A 27,607-nucleotide genomic window follows, 5' to 3' on the forward strand; every position below is an offset into this window, starting at 1 on the left:
CTCCTCCCCCTTTCCCTCCCCCTCCCCCTCTCCCACCCCTTGCTCTGGTTTGCTTAGCCAGAACCCACAGAGGCAGCATAGATTTGGAATCTCCATTAGCTATTTTTCCAAGTGAGTGACCACTGTGGTTAAATTTCACTGCCACTGGCTCAATTTCCTGCTTAAGATAGGGCCAGCAAAGTTCCTTTAGAATTTCCCATTTTTTGAAAATGTTGCAAGTCACCAGTTTTGACACTGTCCATTTTAAGTTTTTAAGGAGTCACCTTTATCGCTCGCCCCTGTCCATTTCCGTCATTGCTCCCTTTCCTGTATTCTTCTTTTCTTGCTCTCTTTTGTACATGTTACACTGTGCTCACATGTGTATCTGATTCCATGCTAGTTGTTCTTTCTAGTTCTGAATCTCTTATGGATTTTTCACTTTGGGTGTTGGTTAAATGCTAAAAGTACATTCGATGTCTGTCTTAGTGGGGGCTTTACTGCTGTAAACAGACCCCATGACCAAGGTAACTCCAATAAAAACAATATTTAGTTACAGCTGGCTTACAGGTTCAGAGGTTCTGTCCAGTATCATCAAGATGGGAGCAGGGCAGCATCTAGGCAGGCATGGTGCAGGAGGAACTGAGAGTTCTATATCTTCATCTGAAGGCTGCTAGGAGAAGACTGGCTTCCAGCAGCTAGGACAAGGGTATTAAAGCCCACACCCACAGTGACACACCTATTCCAACAAGGCCACACCTCCAAATAGTGCCCCTCCTGGGCCAAGCATATTCAAACCACCACAATAGTGTAAGTGTCACATCCAGTGCGACACTCCATGCGTCAGAATGGCTATTCTAAATGTATAGACGTTTATCACGGAGCATAGGTTTCCGGTCTGATTCTTTCTTCTTTCTTTCTTTCTTTTTTTTTTCCTACTTTCAAAATTTTATAATAAAGTACATAATATTAATTGTTAAAATTTTCAGTAAAAAGCTTAAAGAATAAAGTTTTGGGGAACTGCAGATGTAGCTCAATTGGTAGCAAGCTTTCCTAGCCCACAGGAGCCCCTGAGTTTGATCCCCTGCACTACATAAGCATGGTTTGTGCTTGTGTGGTACATGTGTATAATCCTAGCACCTGGAAGGAGCAGGCAGAAATATGAAAGATCCAAAGTCACTTTCAGATATAGTGAGTTCAAGGCTAGCCAGGTTCACATGAAATCCTGTCTCAAATAGGAAAGGAGAAGGGATTGTTTGACTGGGTAATCTGTGGCCCTTTCACGCTGAGAGAGTGGGTCATCAGATAGAAGGGAAGGGTGAATGGAGAGAACCAGGGCCCGGAGACATAATAACCCAGAAATCAGAGAACAAACTTCTGTTCCCCTCATCAAAACCTCTGCACCAACCACAGAAGCAGCAGAAATTTATCCTCTGTAAAATTAGTAACTTCAGAAGCCCACGGATACGCCTTCCTGAGGAGTCTGTTCACAACTCATCCTAGCCCTGCTCACCTCCTGATTCTGACCTACCCTGGTGGCCTGCAAGGTTCCATGGTAGCACAGTCAGCAGAGAAGTAGCAAGCTGATGCTGGGCTCTAGACACAAGTGTGAGTATGGACCCAGCTTTGCCAGTCAAGTAGATGTTTCCCATCAAGACCCATAAGCCTCCCATATCTCACTGCTCCGATGTTCAAAGCACCCTGAAGGTGACTGGGATGGCCATGAGCAACAGCAGGGTGGAGGAGTGACGTCAGTAAGATTGTTCTGGGTTCCGGATGCTGAGTACTGGATAAGTATTTGACATGTTACTGTTAGCGCTAGGTTGTGTTATCACAGAGGTACACTCTGAGAACCAAAGCGATTTAAGGAATTCTGTTTTCAAACAAAACTTGCTCACATTAATACAAGTGTGATATAACTCAATTCCCCACCGTCTTCAAGGAAAAATCATTAGTTCCGGTGATAAATCATAGTGGTGATGAGCTTGGGTGTTCCCAGCATGGACTTATATAGCCCCAGTGGTAAACGCTGGAGAAGGATAACCTGCCTCCTGTTCTACCTCATGCCTGCATGCACCGAGATGGCAGCTGATCTGTGATGGCAATAGGAACAGGTGAGGAAGGGGACACCCCCTGCAGTGGCAGCTGGGTGCCCCAGAAGCATGACCATCACCTCTCCCCCACTGATGGCCAACCCCAGGCCCTCCTCCTTTTCATCTCCCACAGCCCAGCACTGCTGTGGGAGGCAGAACAGTGATCGTTTTCTAGGATAGCCACATCCCCATCCCTGATGCCTGTGAACATTCCCTCCTTTGGCAAAGGAGATTTGCTGGCGTGGTTCAGTTAAGCTACAGGACACAGGAAGTCCGACCTGGATTGGTGAGCCTATGTGATCATAAGATCCTAGTTGGGGGTTGGCTGGAGGGTCAAAGTGAGAAAAGGAACTGTGAGCACAGGTTAGAGGGACGCTGGACCAGGGAGCCCCCGGTTCTTTTTCTGGAAGTAGGGGAGAAAGTGACTTCCCCCTTAAGTCCCCAGAAGCAGGCTGCTCTGGGAGTATCAAGAACTGTCAGATAAACCAGCTGTATTATTTCAAGCCCCCCCCCCCCACTCCTGCAGCGTTGTTATAACGGCAGTAGAAAACATATTGCTCAGGACAAGTGGACCTGCATCTCCTGCAAAGCCCTTCCAATTTGTCACTCTCTAGTGCAAAAGGAGAAAACTTTTAAGTCTTGGAAATGTCCAGGTTTAGCTTGTGACATGAGGAGGGAGCAATGTGAGAAGAGAACGAGGAGAGGACCCACCTGGAGCAGGCGGGGCTACTCTTTGGACTATACTTCCTAAACTGAGGCTGAGAGAGCTCGTGCCTGACTCCGGTTTGTTTTGGCATGGAGGGTAAGCATTGACCTGGGTTTGACCTTGGGAACCTTTCATCTCTTGTTGCTTCAGCTTTCTCCTCTGTAAAGTGAAACTTTATGTCTACTGTAGGTTCTCTGTATCAAATGGGGTCCTGTGCAGCAGAAACATGCTCAGAACCGGACCGGGCAAGCTGCCAGGTTTACATAAACACCACGGAATAAGAACAGACGTTATTTTAAGAGCAGGGCATGGCTTATAGAGTCCTAATTGTTTGGACCATGTTCAGATAGATCAAGTTGAGCAGGTTTCTTCCTGTGGAAGGAAGAGTCTCTGTGGTAGCTTTCCCTTTCTGCGTACAGCCTGGAGCTGAAAACCACTGACTGAGCCTCTCAGACTTACTTAACCATAGAATCCTTTAAGATCCAGAACAGTCACAGGAGATCAGATGTAATGTGTCAGTGTGGCAATATTGCCGTGTGACGGTGCACCAAGAAACCTCTTACCTCACCCTACCGTGTGTTCATGCCCCATTCACCACTGATTCACACCCTGGGAACGTGTGTGCCACCCGTGCAAGGAGGTTCCTGGCCTAGTTTCTAGACCTAAAAACCCAAAGCCATTTCCCACCTTTGCTTTGCTGTCCTGGCCTGTGAGTTGTCATTTAAGCCAAGCGGCTCCTTGGAACTGGAACGGGAACATGGAGTTGTTGCTGAGTTATGACATTTACCTTGCAACCCAGCAACCTAACCATAACTTCATACAGTCCCCAACATGGGGCAGGACCAGCAGGTTCCTCTTCACTATAATGCCATCAGCTCGTGAGCAAATGACTGAGGGTTTATGTATCAAGAATATTAATGTATTTTCATAGTAATTGTCTTGAAAAAGAAAACATGCATCTTTCAGTGAAGGGACAGCTGAGCTCAGTTGCATTCATTCTGAGGCCCCCAAGAAACAAAGCCAACACCGTGGTGTTCTTACTTCACATAGGAAAGCCTATGTAAAATCTAATTTCTGCAGAATTGCATTCCAAGAACTTAAACCTTGTTCACATAAAGATACCTTTCAAAACTTAAATACAGCACATTCAGTTACGCCCTGGTGTTTTAGTTTGTTTTGGTTTTGAAAGCTATAAAGAAATAAGCTAGAGCCCTGTTTATTTTTAGCAGACACCTCTAGAAAACCCTGAAAAAAATATTCTATTTATAAAACAGAGAAACCGTTTTCATGCCAAATGGCTTAGAAATCAGAATGAATAGGCCCGAGTATTAGAAAAAGCAAACGTTTGTGTTTGTAAGATTGCTTCAATCCATCAGCAGTTCTAAAACACCTCAAAGCGATTGGCCTGGTTTTGCTTTTGGCTAATGAAAGGCTACCCAGAAATTGATAGGTTGTGCTTAATTTTCTGAGTAGATTGGAACTGAATGAGCGGCACAATGGGATTTAAAAAAAAAAAAGTGAAATTTGAAATGAGAGTGACTTTCATGAGTTATGCTTCAGAGTGAAAAGACAGTGAATTTAAATAATTTTCTGGTTAAATTATTTCACTATGACATTATATAGAACATTTATTATTTCATCATCCTTTAAGGCATTAAAAATGAAAATGAAACCTTGGTTGAGTAAACTCAATGGCTATAAAATACTCTAGAAACTGAATGTAAGTGACCCCGTGCCAGTCGAGGGCAGAGCAGGGGGCAGGCAGGCTGCACCCTGTCACTTAATCTTTCTGATCAGTGATGTGTCATGCTGTTTTCCTAAACACTGTAGTAACAGCGGTAACGACGAAACAGCTGTTACTGAGAGTCAAACATTCTATTAAAAACTTCATGTGGGTTATTTGTTTTAATTTTCTCAATAATATATCAAAGAGGTAGACACTGTGCCCATCTTGCAGATGGGGAAGCTGAGGTTTTGAAAGGCATACAAGTTGTCAAAGCTCACACTTCTAAAGTATTGAAGGTGGTTCAGACTCAGGTCTAGAGCTTCAGTCTAGAATTCCCTGGTTGCTCCTAGAGCCAACACTGAGCCAACAATGCAGAGCTCAGTGGCAGAGGCTCAAGGAGACTGAAGTTTGTGACAGTGTTCTGATTATAGCCCAAGAGAGTTTGCGAATCTAAGGCAAACCTTCTATCCTCATCCTCAAAAGAATGGCTCTTTTTTATTTCTTCACATTATCTCCATCCATTGATTAGCCCAGGAGAGCCTAGGCCTGACCTTTCTCGGCTGTCTGTCATACCCCATAAGTGTTTCCGTTTTTACTCACAGCTGTCTGTTTTTCTAGATGGCTCTCCACTCTCTCTTCACCTCTGTACTAGCTAGTTTCATGTCACCTTAACACAGCTGGAGTTATCACAGAGAAAGGAGCTTCAGTTGAGGAAATGCCTCCATGAGATTCAACTGTAAGGCATTTTCTCAATTAGTGATCAAGGGGGAAAGGCCCCTTGTGGGTGGGACCATCTCTGGGCTGGTAGTCTTGGTTCTATAAGAGAGCAGGCTGAGCAAGCCAGGGGAAGCAAGCCAGTAAAGAACATCCCTCCATGGCCTCTGCATTAGCTCCTGCTTCCTGACCTGCTTAAGTTCCAGTTCTGACTTCCTTGGTGATGAACAGCAGTATGGAAGTGTAAGCCGAATAAACCCTTTCCTCCCCAATTTGCTTCTTGGTCATGATGTTTGTGCAGGAATAGAAACCCTGACTAAGAGAACCTCTAATTCATATCTCTCTTTGTTGGGACCTGGGATGTGGCAGTCATTTAGGAGAGGTATGAGAGGCCAGGGAACACAAGGGCCTGCATCCATGTAGGCTGTATCTATATATGGGTACTCTGTTCAGTGTATAGAGGGCTGGTAGTTCAAGCCACATTTTGTCCTAAGAATGCTTGTGTTTATTACCTCACTATAATTTATCTTTGTGTAGAACATCTTATTGCATATTTCAGTAATGGTAATTTTCTCGATCATTTTTTAATACAGTCTAAAGGATATAATTGCTTCCATTTATTTTGCTCTTATAAATAATATTTGTAGTGAACAGCTTTATGCACAGCATTTTTATTTGATCTTAGATTGTTTCCTTAGCATATAATTTCTGAGTAGAGAATCCTGGGTCATAATATAAGCCATGTGTAAGGCCCGTGATGCACTGCCCAATCTGTTTGTTTTCCTTTTTCTATGATTTATTTTACTTTAATTTATTTTTTGGTTTTTTGAGACAGGGTTTATCTTTATAGCCCTGGCTGTCCTGGAATGTACTCTGTAGACCTGGCTGGCCTCAAATTCAGAAATCTGCCTGCCTCAGCCTCCCAAGTGCTGGGATTAAAGGCATGAACCACTACTGCCTGGCTATTGTTTATTTTATTTTAACGTGTTGCTAGTGTACTACATTTATGTGGGTGCCTGTGGTAGCCAGAATAGGGCCTTGGATCCCCTGGATCTAGATTTACAGAAAAGCTGTTGTGAGCTTTGTGACATGGGTGCTAGGAACCAGCCTCAGGTCCCTCAGAGAAGCAGCAAGTCCTCTTAGCCACTGAGCCATCTCTTCAGCTCCCACCATTTAAATAGAACATGAACCACATACTGTGAACGTATTTAAGGTGGCCATTTCAAAACAGGAAAAGAATAAACTGCATTTTAATAGTTTCATTTAACCAATATTGAACCAATCCTGTTTCATGATTCAGGAATAGTTTCATTGTTATCCACAATATTATTTTTATATGTGTTTACTACAAAGGTTTTTAGAAAGGAAAAAAAGAGTAAAATTCATTTTAATGTGTTTCGTTTAACCAAGTTATCACGAATATTACTTTATATGTATTTACTACAAAAGTTTTTAGAAGTTTTTTTTTTCCATGAAGTATCCAAAGTGTGGTGCATGTTTCACAAGTTAGCACATCTCAGTTGAGACTAACCTCATGCCTGTGTGCTCAGTACTCAGTAGTGGCTGTCATATTAGGCAGCATTGGCCTATTTAAAAATATATATATATTTTATAAATTTTAAAATGTGTATATATATATATATACACACACACACATACGTGTGTGTACATGTGTATTATGTACATATATACTATAATATATTTTAAATTTATTTATCTATAAATTTATTTAAATGTATCTATTTATACATTTATTATCTAGTCTTTAGAAGAGTCTTCCAGTTTGAACACCCAGCCTTCCTGCATCTCGCCCCGTCCTTCCTGCATCTCGCCCGTCCTGCCCTCCAATCAGAGTATTATCTGGATCACTCCCTTTAGCATTTATTCTAAATATCCTGCTAATTTTTTTTTCATTATTGGGAATATTTCCTTGATATCTGTTTCAAGTCACTCATTTTACCAAATCTTAGGGTACACCAAGATGAATCAAAAATGGCTTACAATCTTCTGAAGAGATGCTTAGCCAAACTTTGACTAAAATGCCTTTAAGAGTAAAGGCAAGCACACGTACACACCTCAGAGAGAATGTAAAGTATGCTAAAGTTCACGCATGAGGATTAGACAAAAGGCTGAGGGGATTAGAAAAAGCTTCTTGAGAAATATAATGATGACCGGAGCCTTGAGGGTGCAGTGAAAATTTAATGGGCAGAGAGAGGGGGTCTGTTTGGCCTGTAACTATCTTGTTATCCCTACCAGATGGCAGTGTGGTGAAGACTGGGACATTGCCTGTCTTTGTGCTTAGCTTTCCCCAGAGAGCCTTGCCAGAGTTTCACAGTGGAAGATGCTTGTAATGTTTGTTGAGCCCAATTAATAATACATGGTTGGCTGGCACGGGGTGAGGGAGACACCCGACCTGCGTACCTGCCTTCACCTCTGAATCGAAGGGCCCAAGTAAGCTTTCCACTTGTCCCTTGGACTGTGCGCAGTCAGGGCTTCCTCACTTCACTAAATCACTCTGGACTGAAACTAGTTCTTTAGAGCCAAAATGTTAGATAAACGGGGATCAGCGCTTTAACTTCCATCTGACCTATTTGCTTCTTACTCCGATTCCTCTGAGCCTCGAAGCAGCAGAAATAGGGCTCAAGGACAAACGGCGACCTGGGAATTGGGAAGGCACTTCGTCTTTTGTTGTATTTGCGACTTGCTTATACCAGCATTTGCTCGACAACCTGGCAAGTTTCACAGGAATTGTGAGCATTGTTTCATGATTCAGGAGAAAAGGAATTCACAGAAGTTCCTTGCTCATGTGGCTTTGAAGAGTCAAAACTAGAAGTCTCATCTTCAATACCCAAGCCTTTGTCTTTCTGTATTATTCTAAAGTTGGCCCGCCTATGTTAAAGGCTGACTCCAGTGCTTTTGGGATGTATCTGCTCAACATTTCCCAAGTTTGAAGAGGAGGGAAGAGAGAAAGAAACTTCCTGGTGACAAAGCCAAGGAAGCAGCAACGCTAACAGTTAAATGATGCTAATGACCATTCTAGCAGGCACTAGCCTCTAGAGGGAAGATTGTTCTAAGTGAGTTCGCGTAGAGTCATATTTAAACCTCACAACAGACCTGTGGGCTAGGTGTTATCATACCCATTTTACAGACTGAAAAACAGATCAGCTATGGGAATATACCCAGAGTCATTAGAAAGCAATGCAATCACCCATTAAGCTCTCACCCTAAGACAGCTATTTGGCATGGTGGATTTTTTTTTTACAAGATATTTTGAGTTTATACTGATATATTAAAAGTCAACACTTTGCTGGGCGTGGCACACGCCTTTAATCCCAGCACTCGGGAGGCAGAGGCAGGCGGATTTCTGAGTTCGAGGCCAGCCTGGTCTACAAAGTGAGTTCCAGGACAGCCAAAGAAACCCTGTCTTGGGAAGAAAAAAAAAAAAGTCAACACTTTGGGTTTCCACTGACCATCAAGGAATACACATCTCTCATGAAGTCAGAAACTCCTCAGAAGACTCGCTCTTCATTCAGGTGAATTGCTCTGAGCTAGGGGGCCGGGATTTACAGTGGTGAGCCCACTGAAGCTGCTAAACTTCCCGTATACCTCCTCAGCTTCAGGCTGCACTGGGCTTTCACAACCACCTGTCATTCATTCCTCTGGGGTTTCCTTTTCAGGTGATGGGCTCTCTACTAGTGAATCCCCCCCCCCACACACACACACATACTGTATCCCCTTTGTGCCCCAGAACGTTAAATAGTATGTTAAAGAAAGCATTGTTAGCAACATAAATGTCGGATACATACACACTCTGAACTAAACCAAGCACAGTAAAGTGGTATTCTGTCCTCTACTGTGCCATCCTTTACCATACCAGCCTCTACTGTACCACCCTATGTTCTCTACTATACCAGCCCTACCTGTATAGTCCTCCATCACATTTTTTCTGGGATGCCAGCCTCTACCTACAACATGCTATCACACTATCCTGTATCATACAGCCCTCTATTGGTCCATTCTCTATTGCAGCATCCATTATACTCTCCTCTCTGGTACCACCCTCCCTCTACTACCCTCGTGATACTATTTTCTATTGCTCTCTCCTCTACTGTACGATGAGCTCGTCTGTTTGGAGCAGAGACTTCATTGGTCTTCCTATATTCATTACAATCAATCTCTGAGGGTTTGCTCTGTAACAAGACAAAATCCAGCTGACCCTGAGCTCACCGCTCTCGCCTTCCTACTCTTTAAAACTTGAGTAAAGCAGGCTCTGCTTGCTTGGCTCTCGAATGTCTGCAGGTAAGCAGGGCGGGGGTGGTGAGGAGGGGGGAGCGCAGGTGTTCTCTGCCCTGTGCCCAAGTCCTTGGCAGTCTTCCCAACTCTTTCTCTGTCCTGTTCATTCTGATCCTTAGCACCAGCCAGGCATGTAACTCACAGTGCCTCCTGGCTTGGTCTCTTCTGGGAGATGGCTTTGTGTTTCCTGATGCTTCATCCACCTGCATGTTAGGAGTATTTGAAGGGAAAAGTGACTTCTCTGCAGTCCCACCAAACAGTCCCTGGGTCACTTCTCATTTGGGAACCTATCCATTTTAGAAACCGCTAGCTTATTTTTTCAGGTCATTTGGAGTTTCCTGGAGGCTCTCTGAATTTAGATTGCCTAGAAAGGATATCCAGAGTTCAGAGAATTCTTCCTACAGCACCTTTATGTATGAAATAACTGGCTGTTGTTCTTCAGGAAAGCTGTTTTGAATTCCCTTTGTCTATCACCTAGCTTGCTAGAGCATGGCTCACAACAGACATCCAAACCAAAAGGTACCCAATGGATCAGTGGATGCCCTGGGGCTCACCAAGCCATCTTCACTGGGCTTCCAAGCCACTGGGTGTGCACTTCACAAAGAAAGTAACTGGAATTCACTTTCCAAGTCTCTGTGTGGCCAGGCTTAGTGCTGGGTATGCACCGGGCAGTCTGAAATCTTAGGTAAAACAATGACTACTGCATACTGAAACAATGGGCTATCAGTCAACCCCTAACAGAGTGGCTTTCTGACACCTGGTATGTTATAAAAACATTGCACTAAGAGAAATAAGCCAGACACAAATAGATAGTCATCTGTTTTCACTTATATGAGGTTTCCAGGTCATGCTGAACCATGTAGACAAAAAGTGTAAGATGTTTACCAAAAGCTGGAGGAATGAGCCAATAGGGAGCTGTCATTTGATGACGTGTACAGAGTTTGAGGGTGGATAACAAAGACAGTCACATTGTGGATGTACTTAATAGAAAGAACCCAACTATACCCAACACAATTAAGGTAAACTTTGTGTACTGGCTGGTTTTGTGTCAACTTGACACAGGCTGGAGTTATCACAGAGAAAGGAGCTTCAGTTGAGGAAATGCCTCCACGAGATCCAACTGCAAGGCATTTTCTCATTAGTGATCAAGGGGGGAGGTCCCCTTGTGGGTGGTGCCATCTCTGGGCTGGTAGTCTTGGTTCTATAAGAGAGTAGGCTGAGCAAGCCAGGGGAGGCAAGCCAGTAAAGAACATCCCTCCATGGCCTCTGCATCAGCTCCTGTTTCCTGACCTGCTTGAGTTCCAGTCCTGATGAACAGCAGTATGGAAGTGTAAGCCGAATAAACCCTTTCCTCTCCAACTTGCTTCTTGGTCATGATGTTTGTGCAGGAATAGAAACCCTGACTAAGACACTTTGTATTATAAATACTTTATCATAATAAAATGTTGTCCATTTTTCTCCTTATAAGATAAAATGCGAGTTTTCTTTCATTCTTTCGACCAGTTAAGCCACCCTTTTTATTATGAGTTTGTGTTAGATGCCCATGCTGAAGTGTCCTCCCTGCTTGAGTGGGTAGGGAGTGAGGGTTTAATGGGGGGGGGGAGGTTGTAAATGTAGTTCTCATAGCAGTAAATGCAGTTCTCATCCTGGCTGCTCAGCGCAATGCACCATTTGTGATAGTGACAGTCTGAGCAGGGGCCACTTCTCTTCTAACTGAAGATAGCATTGAATTTCTTGGCTGCAAAGTAACACTTCTATAAGCATCCAGTCATGTTCAGCTCCTCTCCTGCCCACAAAAAGTACTCTCTGTCTTGCTATGATCTGTCCTGTGCCCTGCCAGGCTCTCATGGTATGATGGGTGACTTCATCTTCTCAGTCATATGGAGGGGGACAGAAAACATGATGAAACTAAAATGACTTTTCTCTGCTATGCTGGCGAGTGTGTGTGTGTCTGTCTGTCTGTCTGTCTGTGTGGACATGTGTGTGCATGTGGCAGGGTGGAGATGTTTATGGTGTGGTCACATAATTGGGTGTGGAGGCTGGGATTGGATATCAGGTGTCCTCCTCGATCACTCTCTGACCAACAAACCCCAGTGATCTTCTAATCTCTATGCCCAGCCCACTCAGCTTTGTGGTTATAGGAACACACAACCATACCTGGCTTTAATATGGGTGCACTGAATTCAGGTCCTCGTGCAAAGCTCTTTTACCCACTGAACCATCTCCCCAGTTTGTTCTTCCTGCTCAGAACTTGTTTATAAGATTAAAGGTCAGGATGCTTGGGTGAGCTGTGCAGACACTGTAACATTATTTTTAATAATTCATAGGGAGCCATGTTTGAAAACGGGTCATAATGTCTCGTTTCTAGATTCTTAAAGCAAACTCTGCGCACTGCCTCCTTTCCAGTAGGGGAAGGGAATGGTAACAGAGGCTTGCTTCTTATACTTGTTCCGTGTTAGTTACAAGACAGGAGCAATGTTGGAAAAAATGGCACTGTCTGATCCTTTGGCTCAAGAAGCCCCACCTGTAGGTCATGGGGCTCAGGGGACTACCTGGTACCATTTCATCCTTTTGCATACACAGCACACAGACCACTTTAGTCACCCAGGACTGCCCTTTATCAAAACAGTATCTTTTCATCCCAAGCACCTTATGACTAAAGGCGATACTACAAAGCCCTAGTGAAGAGCTGGGACAAGACAGCTGTCGGAAGAAAAGCCTGCAGTGCCCTTTGGAGCAGCTGAGCCAGTGTCTGGTGAGGCGGGCTGTCCAAGCAGCTGCACAGGGTAGAAAGATAGAAGTTTTCCCTCTCTCTGCTAACAAGGGTGTGTGTGTGTGTGTGTGTGTGTGTCTGTCTGTCTGTCTGTCTGTCTGTCTGTCTGATTCAAGTCAGTCTGTGGGCCAAAGCAAAACATCTTTTTTAATTGCACAGGAAAATAACTTCCAGACTAGCCAATAGAAGAACTTATGTAGGAGACAGAAAGGCTTCTCAAAACCCAGAGCTTAGGAAAAGCAAGACAGGGACGGAGGGAGCACAGGAGGAGGAGAAGGGGACAGGAGAAGGGGACAGCCTCTCATGTGGATTTTCGGGGTAACACATCTGGTGTCAGGGAAACTGCTCTTTTTAACTGACAGGGAAGCTTTGCAAGCAGGGGAGGGCTCAGCCATCGCGATGGTGAGCTGGAGATCATGAATTACCATGACAGCTCCATGGCATGTGGAGTGTGGGGTGATGTTCACCAGCCGTGCTTAAATTAGCTTCTCTTGGACCTAGGATGACATTCAGTCAGCGAGGGAGTGCCAGGCTTGAGGAAGGAGGACTGTGATTCCGAAGGGCCACAGTCTAGGAAAGAAAGGTGAAAACTGGCCCCTACTTTCTGAGTTTAGTCTAATGGAGGTGCCAGGCAGCACGGGTACCATTAATTAGCAGCTTGTCAGTTCCTCCAGTAAAACCTCTCTGAGTCCTCTATCATAAATATTCCAAGAACCCTGAATACCCCCGACTCCGAACTTGCTCAATTGAAGATCTTGCCAAACTCTAATCACCTGTGCCAGCCAGCTAAGCAGCCTTGACGAACTGTTTTGCCCTGTGCACTTGCGGTTCAGGGATTTGTCAGAGCGAGGCTGCGTGGACGTGTGGGCGAGCAAGTGTCTTTCTGGAAAACCTTCCACTCAGACAACGTGAGCTGGGGAAGTGCCTGTTAATAAGTAATCAGCGGGAAGAGATCAGACTGTCTGGCCATCTAGTAATGCTTGTGGGATCACTGGGGACCTTTAAAACATTCTGGATCAGGGTGCTCTGTGATTTGTTGAGTACTTGGCTGGAAATTTTAGAAAGAAGAGCGAGCCTGAGCCATTTTCTGCATGTACACATATTTACACATGTAGATATTTATAGAAAGAGATATATTGTTAATATATCATATATAAATAGAAACTACAAATTAGCACTATGTCCTGCCAAAGGTTTTACATACAGTTCTTTTATTGACATTGGAAGATAACTTTTTATTACAAGGATGAGGAATCTGAAAATCACAGAAGACAAGGAAGTGATTGGCAGGTGTGGGGCTTGAACATGGATCTGTTTGACTCCATAATCCACGCTCTTAACCTCTGCCTCTCAAATAAGTATGGCTGGCTTTTATAGAGCCTGTGGGTTCTCACAACTGTAAGGAGGCCAGCCTGCCAGGTCCCACAGCTGTGTTACAGGATCCATTGACCTCTTCTTCAGAGAGGCTAAGGAAAAGAAAGAGAGACACTCCGGGGCTTCTAAGCCTTGCAGAAGTATTCAGCAAACCTGGACACATAAGATTCCTGGTCTTTGTGGTTTAGGCAGCCCAGTTCTTGTCTGCCCCTGGAAGGTGGACAGTGACCCAAACCAGGGCTGGGAACCAGAGCAGCACACCTGACCTCCAGTTCTGCTGTCTGTAAATTCTGCTTTGCCAGGACAGGCCCTGCCCCCTCTCAAGTTTGCAGAGGGAGTAAGCAGCCATTCTCTGTCCAGGCCTCCTAGGATTTATGGGCAGCAGCTCCTTCTGCCTGCACTGATGTGCTGTGTACTGCAAACACAGATGACCTTTGCAGCGATTTCATCTCAGCCTGCTTCCGTCTAGAAGACCTGTTTTTTTTTTTCTTTCCAACTAGTTCTGCCTGTTAACTCTCCTGACTCCTGCTGCTCTCAGCCATCCAGTCACAGAGGCTAACCGCTGGTAATTCAAGAGCCAAGGTCTGATTGGTGCCTTGAAAGCATCCCCAGTTCCTGTCCGTTTGAGTCTTAGGTCCAGTGGTTTCAGGCAGATGGAACGGCTCCCCTTCCTTCCAGACCTTTCTAATCCCTCCCCAGGAGGGGACGGGTTTCAGGCACAGATTGGCCTACTAGCATGAAGGTGCTTTGTGAGTCCCTTTCTTACAAGTTGGTTCCCATGTGGTATTTGTTAGTCACAGCTAATTATGAAGTCCTTGGCCAAGGCACTAGACATTGTTCCTTGGATTCCTCCCTCCTCTTTTTCCCCCTTGCCCCCTGTTGCTGCAGAACAAAACCTATTGTGGCTCTCTGGAGGTTGGCTATGCACATATTTTCCAGTGAAACTCTGATGGGCTCACTGCTGGGGTCTCATGTTTCAGAGTTCAAACTGAACTGGATAGAGCGTTATTCACTGATGTTGACAGAGCCCGCCTGCCTTTCGTCTGTGCAGACGTTTCTCCCACACTGCACTGGGTCCCTCACAGGCAATTTGGACAGTTCACTGAGAATAATTCACAGCATTCGTCAGAACCTGGGTAATCTGTACAGAATAGTATAATGTTGTGAGCATGAGATCATAGGAAGCTGAGTGCCCTGTGTGTCAAGGTGGCAGTCTGAAGCCACCCTTGGGTCTGTCTTTCCTATTCCCTGGGCAGACTGCCTCAGTGTTCACCTGCACTGTGTACTGGGCTTCCGCAGGGAACTCATTCCTAAAAGCAAGCTTGAAATCCAGAACTGAGTCCCCCTCATTGTTGGCCGCTGTGGGTCCTTCCCTTACCTAAGGTCCACATCAGCAAGTGAATTTGGGGACAGAATGGGACTTAGAACCCAGGTCTCCCAACATCCAGGGGCCCCATTTCTTTCCCTGTGCTGGGCTGGTTCTGAAAAACATTACCAGGCTGCTTTTCCCCCTGGCTTATTGCCACTACCTTGTGTGAAGACCTTCCTTATGTGCAGGAGACAGGAACTGTATATGAATGAAAAATAGCAGCAGCATCAGTTTTTCCTAAGCCACCTGGCAGTCCCATGCCATCTTCTGGAACCATCCAGCGTTCAGATCGAAAGGCTGATGCAGGTGCAGATGCCTTTAATGTTTCCATTATAATTGTGGGACTCCCACATTAAAATCACATGAGGTGGTTTTGTCACTATTATTTAACAGTAGACCGTAGAGTGGAGTTGGCCCGTTTGGGCTTACATGGTAGCTACCAATACTAGTGCTGGAGATGTTGATAAATTGCTATCACTAATGGCGTGCTTCTATCTAAATATAGACTGAGACTGCATGCTTAAGGAGTGCTGTGAGGAATTAAAGCCAATAATCTAGATAAAGGCTCTGTGTAAAATATATCAGGGCCTTGATAAATGTTCCTGTCACTGTAACGTAACCGCTCAGTGTTATACTCACAGGGGCTTGAGTTCAAATAGAAGCCAGACACATTAGAACTTTGTCCTTAACTTGGACCCTTCTGCATTCTGTCACAAGTTTAACATTAAGCAAACACAGTTTGGGTTATCTATAGACCGTGAGTTCAGCCTCGTCTTTCCCTGGAAGCTTATAAAACTGAGCACTTCCTGAGAAGAGGAGGGTAGGACTACGGGCTTGTAAGAGAAGAAGCTACAAGAGGAACATTGGAAAGATAGGAGAAATGAACTCCTGTTCCTTTGACTATGAAAGTCCCTAGGGTGTCCTGGGGCTCAAAACTGCCTGTCTCCAGTAAAATGAAGCCCCTTGCCGCCCCACAACTTGGGTGTGCTTGGGACCCTTTCAAACTCTTCTTTATTTTCCATCCAAACAAGAACCAAAGGTCCAGAGGCTTGTTTTCAAAATTTAGGAAAGCAGATGTTTTTGCTTATTTTTTTTTCTTTAGTCTCCCTTCTGCCAAAATGCTGAGTTTTCCCTGGGTTCCGTAGTTGTTTTTCTGTTTTGTTTTGTTTTTCCTTTTAAGATAAATCTTGGACAAGGGTCACTGTAAAAGGAAGAAGGGCGGGCATTTCCAAGCCGGGGAGCTCTGCCGTTTAAGACCTGAATGAAAATATGCAAGAACCCGATGGTGAGCATGCTAGAGGCCACGAGAGAACAAGTCTGATAGGTTCCTTTCTAGAAGAATCTCAGGCTTTCTTCCCAGACCTGATGCCTGGGGCTTCCTAGTTAATCAAGAATAGGACAGTGAGCATTGCTTTCTCCCAGAATTCTGATGGAGCACACACTGCATACCAAGTAAGGTCCAGAACTCCTCACGGGCCCTATAGCCCCCAGCCTGCTAAAACATAGTAGATACTGATTAGTTTCTATGGCTTTTTTAACCAATCAACAGGAACACAAATGTGTCATATTTGTCAGTGTGAATCGAAGTCTGACTCTAGTCATACTGAATTTTACAGGATTGCCCTGGCTGTCCTGGAACTGGCTATATAGTTCAGACTGGCTACCAACTCAGAGATCTGCCTGCCAAGTTCTGGGATTGCAGGCATATGCCACCATGCTCCATCAACACTTCACTTTTTAAGTTTCCATTATCTAGCTTTTCAAGGCCGCCACCATCCCTAGCCTCCTAGATTTCATCCTCCATCTTCAAAGGCAGCGATATCAGGTTGAGCTAGTTGTCTCTCATTGCTCCACTCATGTCACTCCTACTGCCCTTTAGAGACCACTGTCAGAGGCCTTGGTTGGTCACACTGGACCTGCCATATATAATCCAGGATTATGTCCCTATTTTAAGTAACCTTTGCCACTGGAGGATATATTCACTGGAGGATATATTCACAGGTTCTAGGTAAGAAGATTATGGACCTTTTTAGCAGGGAACACTAATGCCCATGACAGATAACAGAGCTCATTTTTTTATACAAGTGCAATGGTCATATTTAGTAGAACTTTCCGTTATAAGAAGTGGAACTTAACAGAAGCTAATGAAAAGAAGGGATCTAACAAGAAGGAGTTCAGGTCCAGACAGCTGAATCCATGTGTCTAAAGCCATCATTGAAGCCCTCTCTTTCCTATGTTGGGTTTCCCTGTCATTCATTCATTCTCAAGTAGAAACTAAAGGATCACTAAAGCATCTCCCAGCCAATTCTTGAGACTTGAGATTCCAGGAGGAACTTGACCTCCTCTTTAGCAGGGTTAACTCCCAGGAACGACACTCAGCTGCCCAGCATGTACATTTGTAAGTGAATTACAGGCAAATTACATACAGACAAATGCAAGTCGCTTCATCCAAGATTCAGAATGGAACCGACCTTACTGGAAACAGATTATGACAGGGAAGGAGCAACTTACCAATGAAAATATGTCATTGTCACCAGAGGAAGGAGAGAGCTGGGTGTGCCAAAGCAGCAGGTATCTGTCTACCCCATCATGTTACAGCTTGATTTCGGAACCATAAAATGGAGATAGCATTTGTCTTCAAGCCACAGACACACTTGAAAGAGTCCAGAAGTGGTTCATCTAAGGCAAGTAAATTATTTAGGTAGTGCACAGGAAGAGGGACTGGCATGGTGGTTAAATCTGGTTGGAACCAGAGCGCCTTATTTTATGTCCAAGTTACGTTTTACTTAGTTTCATCGTTTGTAAAATGGATGGTAATGCTATCTATCTCCGGATCGCTAAACATTGTGAGGTTGAAGTATGCAATAAAATACTTAGACTAGAACTTTGCCAATGCAGACACCTAATGAACAACAGCTGTCTTCATGATTGTTACCATTTTATTATCACGTTGTTGGGCACAGGCTCCAGGAAGATGAGGAGGAGACTTAAAAAGAGGGTACCAAGTCAATCAGGTGCTTTTTAGGTTCCTCCACTTTCTAGCTGGATCCAGTCTCTTCTTTCTTAAACTTTCTATCTTCACCATGGAGAAAAGGTTGCTACTGGCACCTGAAATGTGGGTTTTGAAAATGGTTACAATGACCATCGTTCTGCCCATGACATTGACTGTGCATGTCCACCACCAAATGAATGTTCTGTCAGCGTTTCTGAGTTTGGGTTCTTGAGAGAATCCTGTTAGTTTGCTCAGTGGTTGTAAGAGTTTGCCAGTCTTCAAGTAAGAGTGCACAGTCCATTTGATCAACTGTGACTGGCAGGTGGGGGCAGGTTAAGCTGGAGAGGAGAGTGGAATGCTAGCAGGAAATTGTCCATCTTGTCTTTTGTAAGTGTTCAGTGCAAAGCACAATTTCCCTAAGGAACAAAGCAGCCGTTTTCAGAGAGCTTGAATGTTTTGGATGAGGACAATTGGAGATGCCTTGTAGGAGCAGCAGGATTTCCAAAGACAAACCGTTCTCTCTCACTAACAAACAGGAGGCACTTGTAAATGAGGCACTGTCAGGGCCAGTTAGACAGACAGACATCCCCACTCCTTTCCTCACATAGTCTCCATTTCAGAAACTCACTCCTGAAGCAGAAACAGATCTGGGAAGATGCTCAAAGATGCTGCTGGAAGCAAATTCCAGAAAGATCGAGGTGTCCCCAGAATCCTCCCTTTGGTGATGGGAAGAGTTCTCTGTGACCCCCTTCACTTTTCAGAGCCTCCATCCAGACTGTTCAGGACACTTCAGTGGACAGTGGAAAGTCAAGTGTCCTTTTGTCTGAGACTTTAACAAGGACCTCTGCACCAAACCTGTACAGTAATAGGGGGAGGGTCAGAAGCACTGCTGGTGTTTCTTATCTCTGCAGCACTAAGGGAGACTGGGAATACTTTGGATCAGGGCTGGATGTCTTGGAAAGCACTGGGATTTAGGGGAAGACAAAGCTTTTGTCACAGTTTTGATAGAAGCCTGCTGGGAAAGTCTCCACTGTAGTGGCTCCCATGCCCCTTTCTAGTTGAACAATCCGTAGGCCCCATGCCTGCTTTCAAATGGATTGGTTTTGAAGCAGTCAACAGAAAAGCAGCCTGCTGCCAGGGCCAACCATCAAAAGGGAAAAGAGAGCAGCGCAAACTGTGGGTGAATACTCGCGAGAAATGTGACAGTCCAGAGGCTCATTCTGCTGGCCTGACCCGTGTGTGTTATCTTCCCAAAGGACCCCGTGGTTTAATGGATGGGGCTTTAACCTACCCAGAGGCCAGTCTCTGCTGGACAAATGGAACCTCATCCCTGAGGGCATCGACATACTCATGACACACGGACCTCCTCTAGGTAAGAAGCGCAAAGGTTGGGCTTTCGTCATACAGAATGCTCCCCTCCCGCAGCCTAGCAAGCAATGCTTCCACAATGTAATGATTTTCCTTCAGAAAAAAAAAAAAAATGAATACAAAAAAGAAAGTCAGTGACTTTAAAGAAACCCAGTATGGAAATTAAACTCAGCAGTTCTGCTAGGCTTACAGGTGTTCATGAAATTAAGTTTTTTTTTTTTTCATTTAGTCAAGTCAGGGGGAAAAAAATCAATCAAATGAGCGTGGAAAACCATAGTCTTTTAATTTATTTTAAGAACTGTATGTGCTTTACAGTAAAGGGATAGGGTGGGACACGGAAGGAGACAGAGACCTACCAATCATAGACATTTGAATGGCAGGAAAATGAAAGAAACTTTTGTTCAAAGGAGCTCATTTTCCTTTCACACATAGCACTGGGCCTGGGGTATCTTTAAAGGTTAACATTTGAGATGATTATATGAGAAAAAAATTTTAACATGAAATATTTTTGGTAAGGACTTGCCCTGAAAATGACTTACAGACAGGTATTTTTCTGGCATACTGTGGCAGCATTCTGACTTATGTGATCTCTGGGTGTCAAAGCCACCGCCCTAGTGACCCAGATTATCAGGCAGAAGATAGTTATCTGATTTAAATAATTTGATCCTAATTATTGATGAGCCTGTTACTGGTTTGGCTTGCTACAGGACATTTTGAGCCAGGACCCACCACGGGGATCTCACCATCTACTTTGTACCGACACTTCCAACTGAGCAAGCTCGGAAAATGCAAATAATGCAAATATTTCCATTTGAATGCACACGTTGATATTTCTTTGTTTTGGTTTTTTGTGGGAGAACACCTTTTTTGACGTTATTGCAGTACATGGTATTAATAAGAGTTTTCTTGGTCATACTGGGTTGGAGGTGATTTTTGTTGCTGTTACCTTATTAAGTATGAACCTCCAGTGTACCAGCCTGCAGAAGAAAACATTTTATTGCTCATTCCCAGTGCATGTTTAATCTTTGTAGACCCCCCTGTTAAGAACCACTCAGCACTGCTTTCTTTCCCTTACAAAGGGAAGGAACCGTGTCTCCTGAACAAATGGAAAGGGGAACGGATGCAGGCTGAGGCCACGGAGCCACAGGTTAGTGATGGTGAAGCAGGAAGAAAGGCTAATTCTTTGCCGTCAGTGTGGTACACATGGGACCACCATGCCCACACCTCTCTCTTTGAAGCGCTTCACCTCTCCTGCATTCCCTAAGACTGTATTTGCCAAAGAGCTTAATCTAATCATCATCAATTTACTTCCTTATTTAGACTAATTTAATCAGGACATTGCCAACCAAATATTTTGGCTAGGGTGACTTACTCAGCAAGAGTGCACTGCAGGAACATTCTAGTCATCTTGATTCCTCTACCTCTGCAGCCTGGCTGGGGGCAACTCATGGTGGGGGTCCTGGATAGCTGCAGCCTGGCTGGGTACAGCTCATGGTGGGGGTCCTGGATAGCTGCAGCCTGGCTGGGTGCAGTTCATGGTGGGGGTCCTGATAGCTGCAGCCTGGCTGGGTGCAGTTCATGGTGGGGGTCCTGATAGCTATAGCCCAGAAGCATCCCCATTACTAGAGCGTCCCTTCAAACATGACTTCAAACAGAACAGGCAGTTCACAATGAAGTCATTCATTTTGGCACGAGACAAGTGATAGTAATCGCAAAGTCTCAACACAATAGTCTACACAATCCGGCATCCTGGCAAAGCTTACAACAGAGGCTGCTGCCCGTCTTTTCGTAGTAAAAGTGAGATAAACCAGGGTGTTCATACATCAGAGGGAGGTCCATACCCAGAAGCTTCGTAAGAAGTCAGACAAAGCTTTCACAACTTAAAGAGCTTTAAGTGTGGGGTTTTTTGGAAAATGCTGTGCTAGGCTGAGGCTCAGGGTGGGGCTGGAGAGTTTGAATTCTTGAATTCTCAGTGTGAAGGAAGTTATATGTGCCATTTACTCTCTGCTATTAATAGTCTCAGCAAGATGTTATCTGAGTACTTATAGACACAGTGAAGTGGTTTTCCTTCAAGAAAACACACCCACGAGGTAATAATGTTAATCTCTATGGGTTCAGAGTGTCCCCTTTTCTTCATAGCTTTGTGTACCCTAGTTTGGTTTTTGCTAGGCACTCACTCTCATCTGATACTCTTCCTAATCCTTCCAGCCGCTGCCCACACCCCAGCTACCCTGTCTTCACAGAGACGAAATGTTCATGCCTCTCCTGTCTAGCCAAGTAGAACAGGAATCAGTCCCTTCCTGCCCAGCCATTTCTAACAGTAAATGTACCTAATGGAGCTGTGGGATGGGTTTCCACAGACTGTGGTGCAGCCTTTCATCCCACCTGGCTTCTCCATGCCCCATCCTGCTGAGGTGTATGGATTCCATTTTAGGCCATAATCATCGAGATAGCTGACTTTTGCTATAATTGATGTCAGTGTTTTATAGATTTTCTGCATTAAGCAGAGGACTAAGTGGCTTTTACTTTAAAACCAGTCAATTAGCCCAAGCTTGCTGGATACCACCATAAGGTCACGTTGTCCGTTGCTAAAGAGGATTGGAGAAGCAACTGGGTATTCCAAATCTTTGGTTGCCAGGAACCAGCAAGGGTTAAGAGTGTTGTCTCTAAGGAGATGAAGGCATCCTGTGGCCAGTTCCCAGGCAGCTCTTCCACATCTCCTTTCTGTGAGCTGTCATGAGAATAAACCGGTACGTCTACATACAAGAAAGACTTTTGAAGAAGAGGAAGCAGCAGAATCGAGTGGGGAAGAGCTGTTATGGGGCTGCCGGGAATAAATGCCATTGATCTTATGGAGAAGATTCGAAACCTGTGGCTGAATAAATCAAACTTCTTGCAGAAAAAGAATGTTAATTAACTGGAAAGGGGGAAAAAATGGAAACCAAAAAAAAAAAAAAAATTAATCAAGAATCCAAAGAAGACAAAACGATGAGTGAACGTTCCTTAAAAGCCATTCTGAGCTTTAATGGGGAGGCTGGGATTACAGATAACATAATAAACTTTCAGATGAGTTATGGCTTCCTGAAAGTCGGCATGAAACCTTACCTGAAGAAGGAAAATTAAGAGTATTGATTGCACTCTGCCCTTAGGTTTTCGAGACTGGGTTCCAAAGGAACTTCAAAGGGTGGGCTGCGTGGAGCTCTTAAACACAGTCCAGAGGCGCATTCGGCCCAAGCTCCATGTGTTCGGTGGGATTCATGAAGGTAAGAACACGGGGATGGACTACGTGCATTTTCCATGGCCTCACCCTCTCCAGCAGGCAGCCTCGGCTGGACATGGCACCGTGAGAACACAGTGATCCTCTAGCTTTATTCAAAAGGAACTCGTTTATGAGATGAAACCTCATGAGAAAAACTCACGCCTGTGAGGCTAAGAAATATTTTGTATTGTTGTCTTTTAAGTAGAAAGGCAAGTAGGAGCCCTGTGTGGCTTACTTTAGCACATGCCCCACACTCTCCCAGGGAACCCTGGAGTCTAGGGCTATATATAACCATCGCTGCAGCACCAATAAGGCCAGATTTTTTTTTCTTTAAGAGAGTTAGACAAGTTGCCCTGGAGGGTAGACACAGTCCAAAGACTCTATGGTCCCTGCCTGTCTCTGTAGTGTCTTATATACCAAACACAGAAAGAGCCCGGAACACAAGCTGATCTCTGCAGGGTTGCTCTGTCTGTACGAGGAAAGCTTCCTAACAGATCTGGAAGGAAACACCCTCTGCAAATCAGCATTTCCTTACTATGCTCAGAATTGTCAGAAATGGTTAGCACCGTTGGCTGCGGTTAGTTGAAACAATGAAGTCTCTAACAGAAGATGTCCACTGGTTGGTTTCTGTCTTTCAAGGTAAGTTGAGTCAAGGCCCCAGAACCCAAAAGTTTCACGGAACCTTCAAGGCTCTGGGTTTTTGTCTGCTCTGCCTTTTCAAACCAGGATGTCACTGGGCTTTTGTAGACAAGCAACGTCAGCTGATCTTGGGGTCTCAGAAATTACAAGACTGGCTGGGGTGTGTATATTTGTATGAGGCAGAAGTGCTTATGTAGGCAGCTGCCATGATTCCCGCTACTGCTCACTGTGGCTTTCTGGAGTTACTTATAAATGTCAGAGTCAAGTTGAGGTGTGTGGGGGCTGTGTGCTTGGTGAAACGGAACGCCAAGTCTACTCCACAGAGTCCACAAGCACGGTGGCTTCCTAGTTAGGCGAGTCATAAAGAGCATATTGAGAAATTATCCTCAGAGGCCAGAGAAAAATCAACTTGCTCCAAATACAGGCACCAGCTAACTGGCCAGAAAGCAGGGGTGCAGCTCTGGCAGGAGGCAGAGGGGAAGGCATTGGAGCTAGCGGGTAGAGCTGAGTCTCCTCTGGTCCCTAAGCAGGGGTGAGTGAGTTTTCTTTTTTGTTTTGGTTTTTGGTTTGTTTTTTTTGTTTTTGTTTTTTTTTTTTTTTTTGGTTTCTGGCTCTCCTGGAACTCACTTTGTAGACCAGGCTGGCCTTGAACTCAGAAATCCTCCTGCCCCTGCCTCCCGAGTGCCAGGATTAAAGGTGTGCACCACCACGCCTGGGGAGTATTCTTTAAGAGAGGGAAGAACAGAGAGATGGGACAGCCTATCTAAACTGTATTTCCTGGAGGACATGATGGGGGTTGGGCTGTTATCTTGAACACTAGTTTGAATTCCTGTAGGATTCCCTTGAGTTTGAATTTCACCCTTTAAATAAAGGGGGAGGTGGGTTAAATCATTAATTTACCTTAAACTGGCCAGACAATTGGAGAATTCCACTGAAGCCCCACAATAATAAACTTGCTTTAAAGGGAAGTGATCATATTCAAATAAACGTGACTTGCTTTTATTCACTTAAGACAGCTAAAGAGGGCAGAGAGAGGGCAAATACCGGCCTCTTGATGGAGAGAGATAACAAGACTTTATGACCCCGGAACCAAACAGTGCACATTTTAAATGCAGCTTTTCTTTTCTTAAGAGATTTTTCCATTGACCCTCATTAAGCTCTCCACGGGCTTACTTGGAAAAATTTTAGCAAATGGAGCAGGAGGAGGGTGGAGGGATAAGAACCTCATCAGTGATTTCTGTAAGTCCCAGTCATTTTATTTCTCCTTTGCTGTTTTTATATACCATGGAGTCCAGTGTGGACATAGAGTTACTGACTCACTGCAGAACCTGTAAGGTGTCCCTGGAAATGTGCAAACTTCCAAAAAGCCCATAAATGTCAACATGCTAAAAACTGTAAAGAAAGTCTACATGCCAGGGATGCCATGACATTGTCTCAGCTTTCATGTTGGGGTGCTTTCCTCTCTGCTCTGTCTGGGTATGGTCAGGAAACAGGGTCCTGTGGAGATGTCTCTACCTCCCGCAGTTGAAGAGGCAATGCTTCTGAGTGAGGGGGGCTTAGCGTTAAAGTCACATAGCTCAGGTAGAATCAGTGATGTGTGGTTAGTTGTCATGGAGACATCTGTAGGGATGAGGAGGAACCTTAGCTCTTTCATCTCTCTCCTCCTGGAGCCAGGTTGTGTCTCTTAGGCCGCCCACTTCCTTCCTGCGACTTAATAGTTAATGCAGGAGTTTGCAATGAAGGTGATACTTGAGAGGTAGGGGAATACTTTTCGTTATTCTCAGTGATACAGCTATCATGTCTTTTGCCTAATGAGTTCAGTGTTTAAGCAAAGAGGACACAGGGAAGACTCACTCTGTGTTGGAGGGGAGAATTCTCCCCCTTTTAAAGCAAACAGCAAAGTTGGCCAGGAGCTCCTGAAATCTGTGGTATCTGGAAGGGCCCAGTGAATCTCATTCCCCTGCCCTCTGACAAAGATGTCGTTGTTCTCCCTGCCTGTGGCCCTGTGCTCAACTGCCTCCACCATTTGTGTATACTGCAGTAACTGTGACACTGTCTTCCTACAGGGTACGGCATCATGACCGACGGTTACACCACCTACATCAATGCCTCAACCTGTACAGTCAGCTTTCAACCGACCAACCCTCCAATCATATTTGACCTTCCGAACCCACAGGGCTCCTAAAGCACTCAGCATCCCATTGGAATGTGAGGGACGGTCTACAAACTGCCATTTTTCTAATTATAAACTCACATTCTCTGATTTGTTTATTTCCAAATCCTGTGAGTTCTTTTTGTAAATTGTTGGAACAGGAGGGGAAAGAAAAGGAAGAAAAAAAGATGCTAGCGTTGTGCCGCCTCTATTTTGCTTTTTTGAGTGGGGTATCCATTTGAAATCAAAGGAGCATTGTGAATTTGTAAAATGACTTCTGTTTGCTCAAAGGCCACGCCATTGTAAATTGTTAGTATTTGCCAAAGGACAGCCAAGCTTTCTTTAAAAAAAAAAAAAAAAAAAAAAAGATGATTTAAAAAGTCTTATTTGAATATGCTTTAAGCTGAAAGGAAAAGATTTAAAAAAAAAAAGACAGAAAGAAACACAAAAGCAGTGTTTTGAAAAATTACCCAGATTTGCACAACTCCGAGTATTGTTTGATATGTTTTAATTTTCAATGTTTTGTTGTTGTTTTCTTGGTATTGCCTCATTTTTATTTTACAAATGTGGCCCCAATTTAGAGCAATCTCAACAGAAGTTGGTTAGGAAAAACCTTAGCTTCTCTCTGGCTATAAAGAAGACTGTGTCTGAGGTGGGGGAAGAACAGCCCTCATGCAGAGGCTTAGCCAGAGATCCATATCATGATGCTACTAACTCTCACTGTTTGTTTCTTTTAAATTATTTGAGCTTTAAAAATAAGGAAACAAGAATCTGTCAAGAGATGGTCATGCAAGGAAAAAGAAAGTGTGCAGACTCCTTTTCCATGTGGATTTATATATATATATATATATAACTATTTTTTGTGCATTACGACTCAGTTGGGAGTTTAATCTTGCCAAGGACAGTACAACTGCGAAGCCACATCGGTAGCAGCACACCAGACGACTGAAGGAACTGACCCATTCTTTCTTCAAACTCAAGGTCTTAAAGAACTTGAGTCCAGTCTAGGTACAGTAACCAGTGTGTATAGACTCCAGTGGATGCATCGGAAGCGAACTAAATAAGGCTTAGTCGTCCTTTCTATTTAAAGGCCCTGCATTGTCTTCTCACTCCCTTCTCCTTACCATTTTGCACTGTGTGTTGATGCAATCTTCGCTAGCACAAAATATTGTTGCTAATAATCCTTTCTGGTCTCCCATTGTCGATGCCATTGAGTGCTATTCTATTTTATGTTACCTTCAAATTTAGGAAAGCAGTTGTTTTCTTTAAATTTATTGTGATATTCTATATCTAGCGGCCTTTATATGCAAATAAAATTGCAAGATTTTTAAATCGGTGCTGCGTGGTTGGGCTGCCTGGGGAAGGGCAGGGTAGGTTTGTCCTGGGGCTAGGATGATTTATTTACGTGCAATTTGAGTAATCCCCTTCTGAACAATTAGAATAGTGGGTTTGTTTTTCTAATTTTTCAATAACTGTTTATGGCCTACCAATCCCAGGCTGGCAGGTCCATTGATAAGGCACTGACAAGAGGTCCTCCCTGCAGCACACTGTCGTTTGTCTCGTCTTAGATTCCAGAAGGTGCAGCTTCCATCTTCGGCCACTGTAATGTATGGGGACAGAAAGACTGTCAAGGCTGTGACTGCTGTTTGGGATGTGACAGTGGTAGTGAGCAGAGGGTGCCTCAGAAGACAGACACCCTCTCACTAAAACATTCTCATTTATCCTCATGATGTGGGGTGGTCACCCCCACCCCACGGTTTCATTTTTGTTTTAATCATTCCACTGACATGTTTTTTTTTTTTTCAATGAGAAGACAGGGCCAGTGGTGGGCTGGGGAAATTGTATATACCTCTCTCATTTTGTCTAGATCAGTAGTTCTCCAACCTTCCTAATGCTGCAATCCTTTAATACAGTTCCTCATGTTGTAATAACCTCTAACCATATAATGATCTTGTTGTTACTTCATAACTTGTTGTTATGTCACCACTGTTATGAATCATAATGTAAATATAGGATGTTCAGGAAGTCTGATAGTTGACCCTTGTAGTGGTCGTGACCCTCAGGTTGATAATAATCATTGCGGAAAAGTACCTTGCTATTGTTGTTTGTAGGGGCTTTGCTTGTTTATAGAAGGTTATTTTGTGTTTTGTTTTATTGTTGTTTCCATTTTCTG

At 44.2% G+C, this 27,607-nt stretch overlaps 1 protein-coding gene across 5 annotated transcripts in view; it reads left to right on the forward strand.

The window, feature by feature from the left end:
* Mpped2 (metallophosphoesterase domain containing 2) overlaps positions 1-27,075 on the forward strand; it is a 176,376-nt gene extending 149,301 nt beyond the window's left edge. For 2 of the 5 annotated variants that reach the window (XM_021156097.2, XM_021156098.2), the window contains exons 5-7: positions 19,273-19,388; positions 22,534-22,647; positions 25,349-26,208. In XM_021156097.2, the coding sequence (XP_021011756.1) occupies positions 19,273-19,388; positions 22,534-22,647; positions 25,349-25,467 (349 nt within the window). In that variant the 3' untranslated portion in view covers positions 25,468-26,208. Of the gene's footprint in view, positions 1-19,272; positions 19,389-22,533; positions 22,648-25,348 lie in introns of all 5 variants that reach the window. The other 3 variants (XM_029474224.1, XM_029474226.1, XM_029474225.1) reach the window with 2 other exon arrangements.
* Positions 27,076-27,607: the final 532 nt, after the last annotated feature.

The sequence above is a fragment of the Mus caroli genome, chromosome 2 (genome assembly GCF_900094665.2).
Source record: "Mus caroli chromosome 2, CAROLI_EIJ_v1.1, whole genome shotgun sequence".
Lineage (NCBI taxonomy): Eukaryota > Metazoa > Chordata > Mammalia > Rodentia > Muridae > Mus > Mus caroli.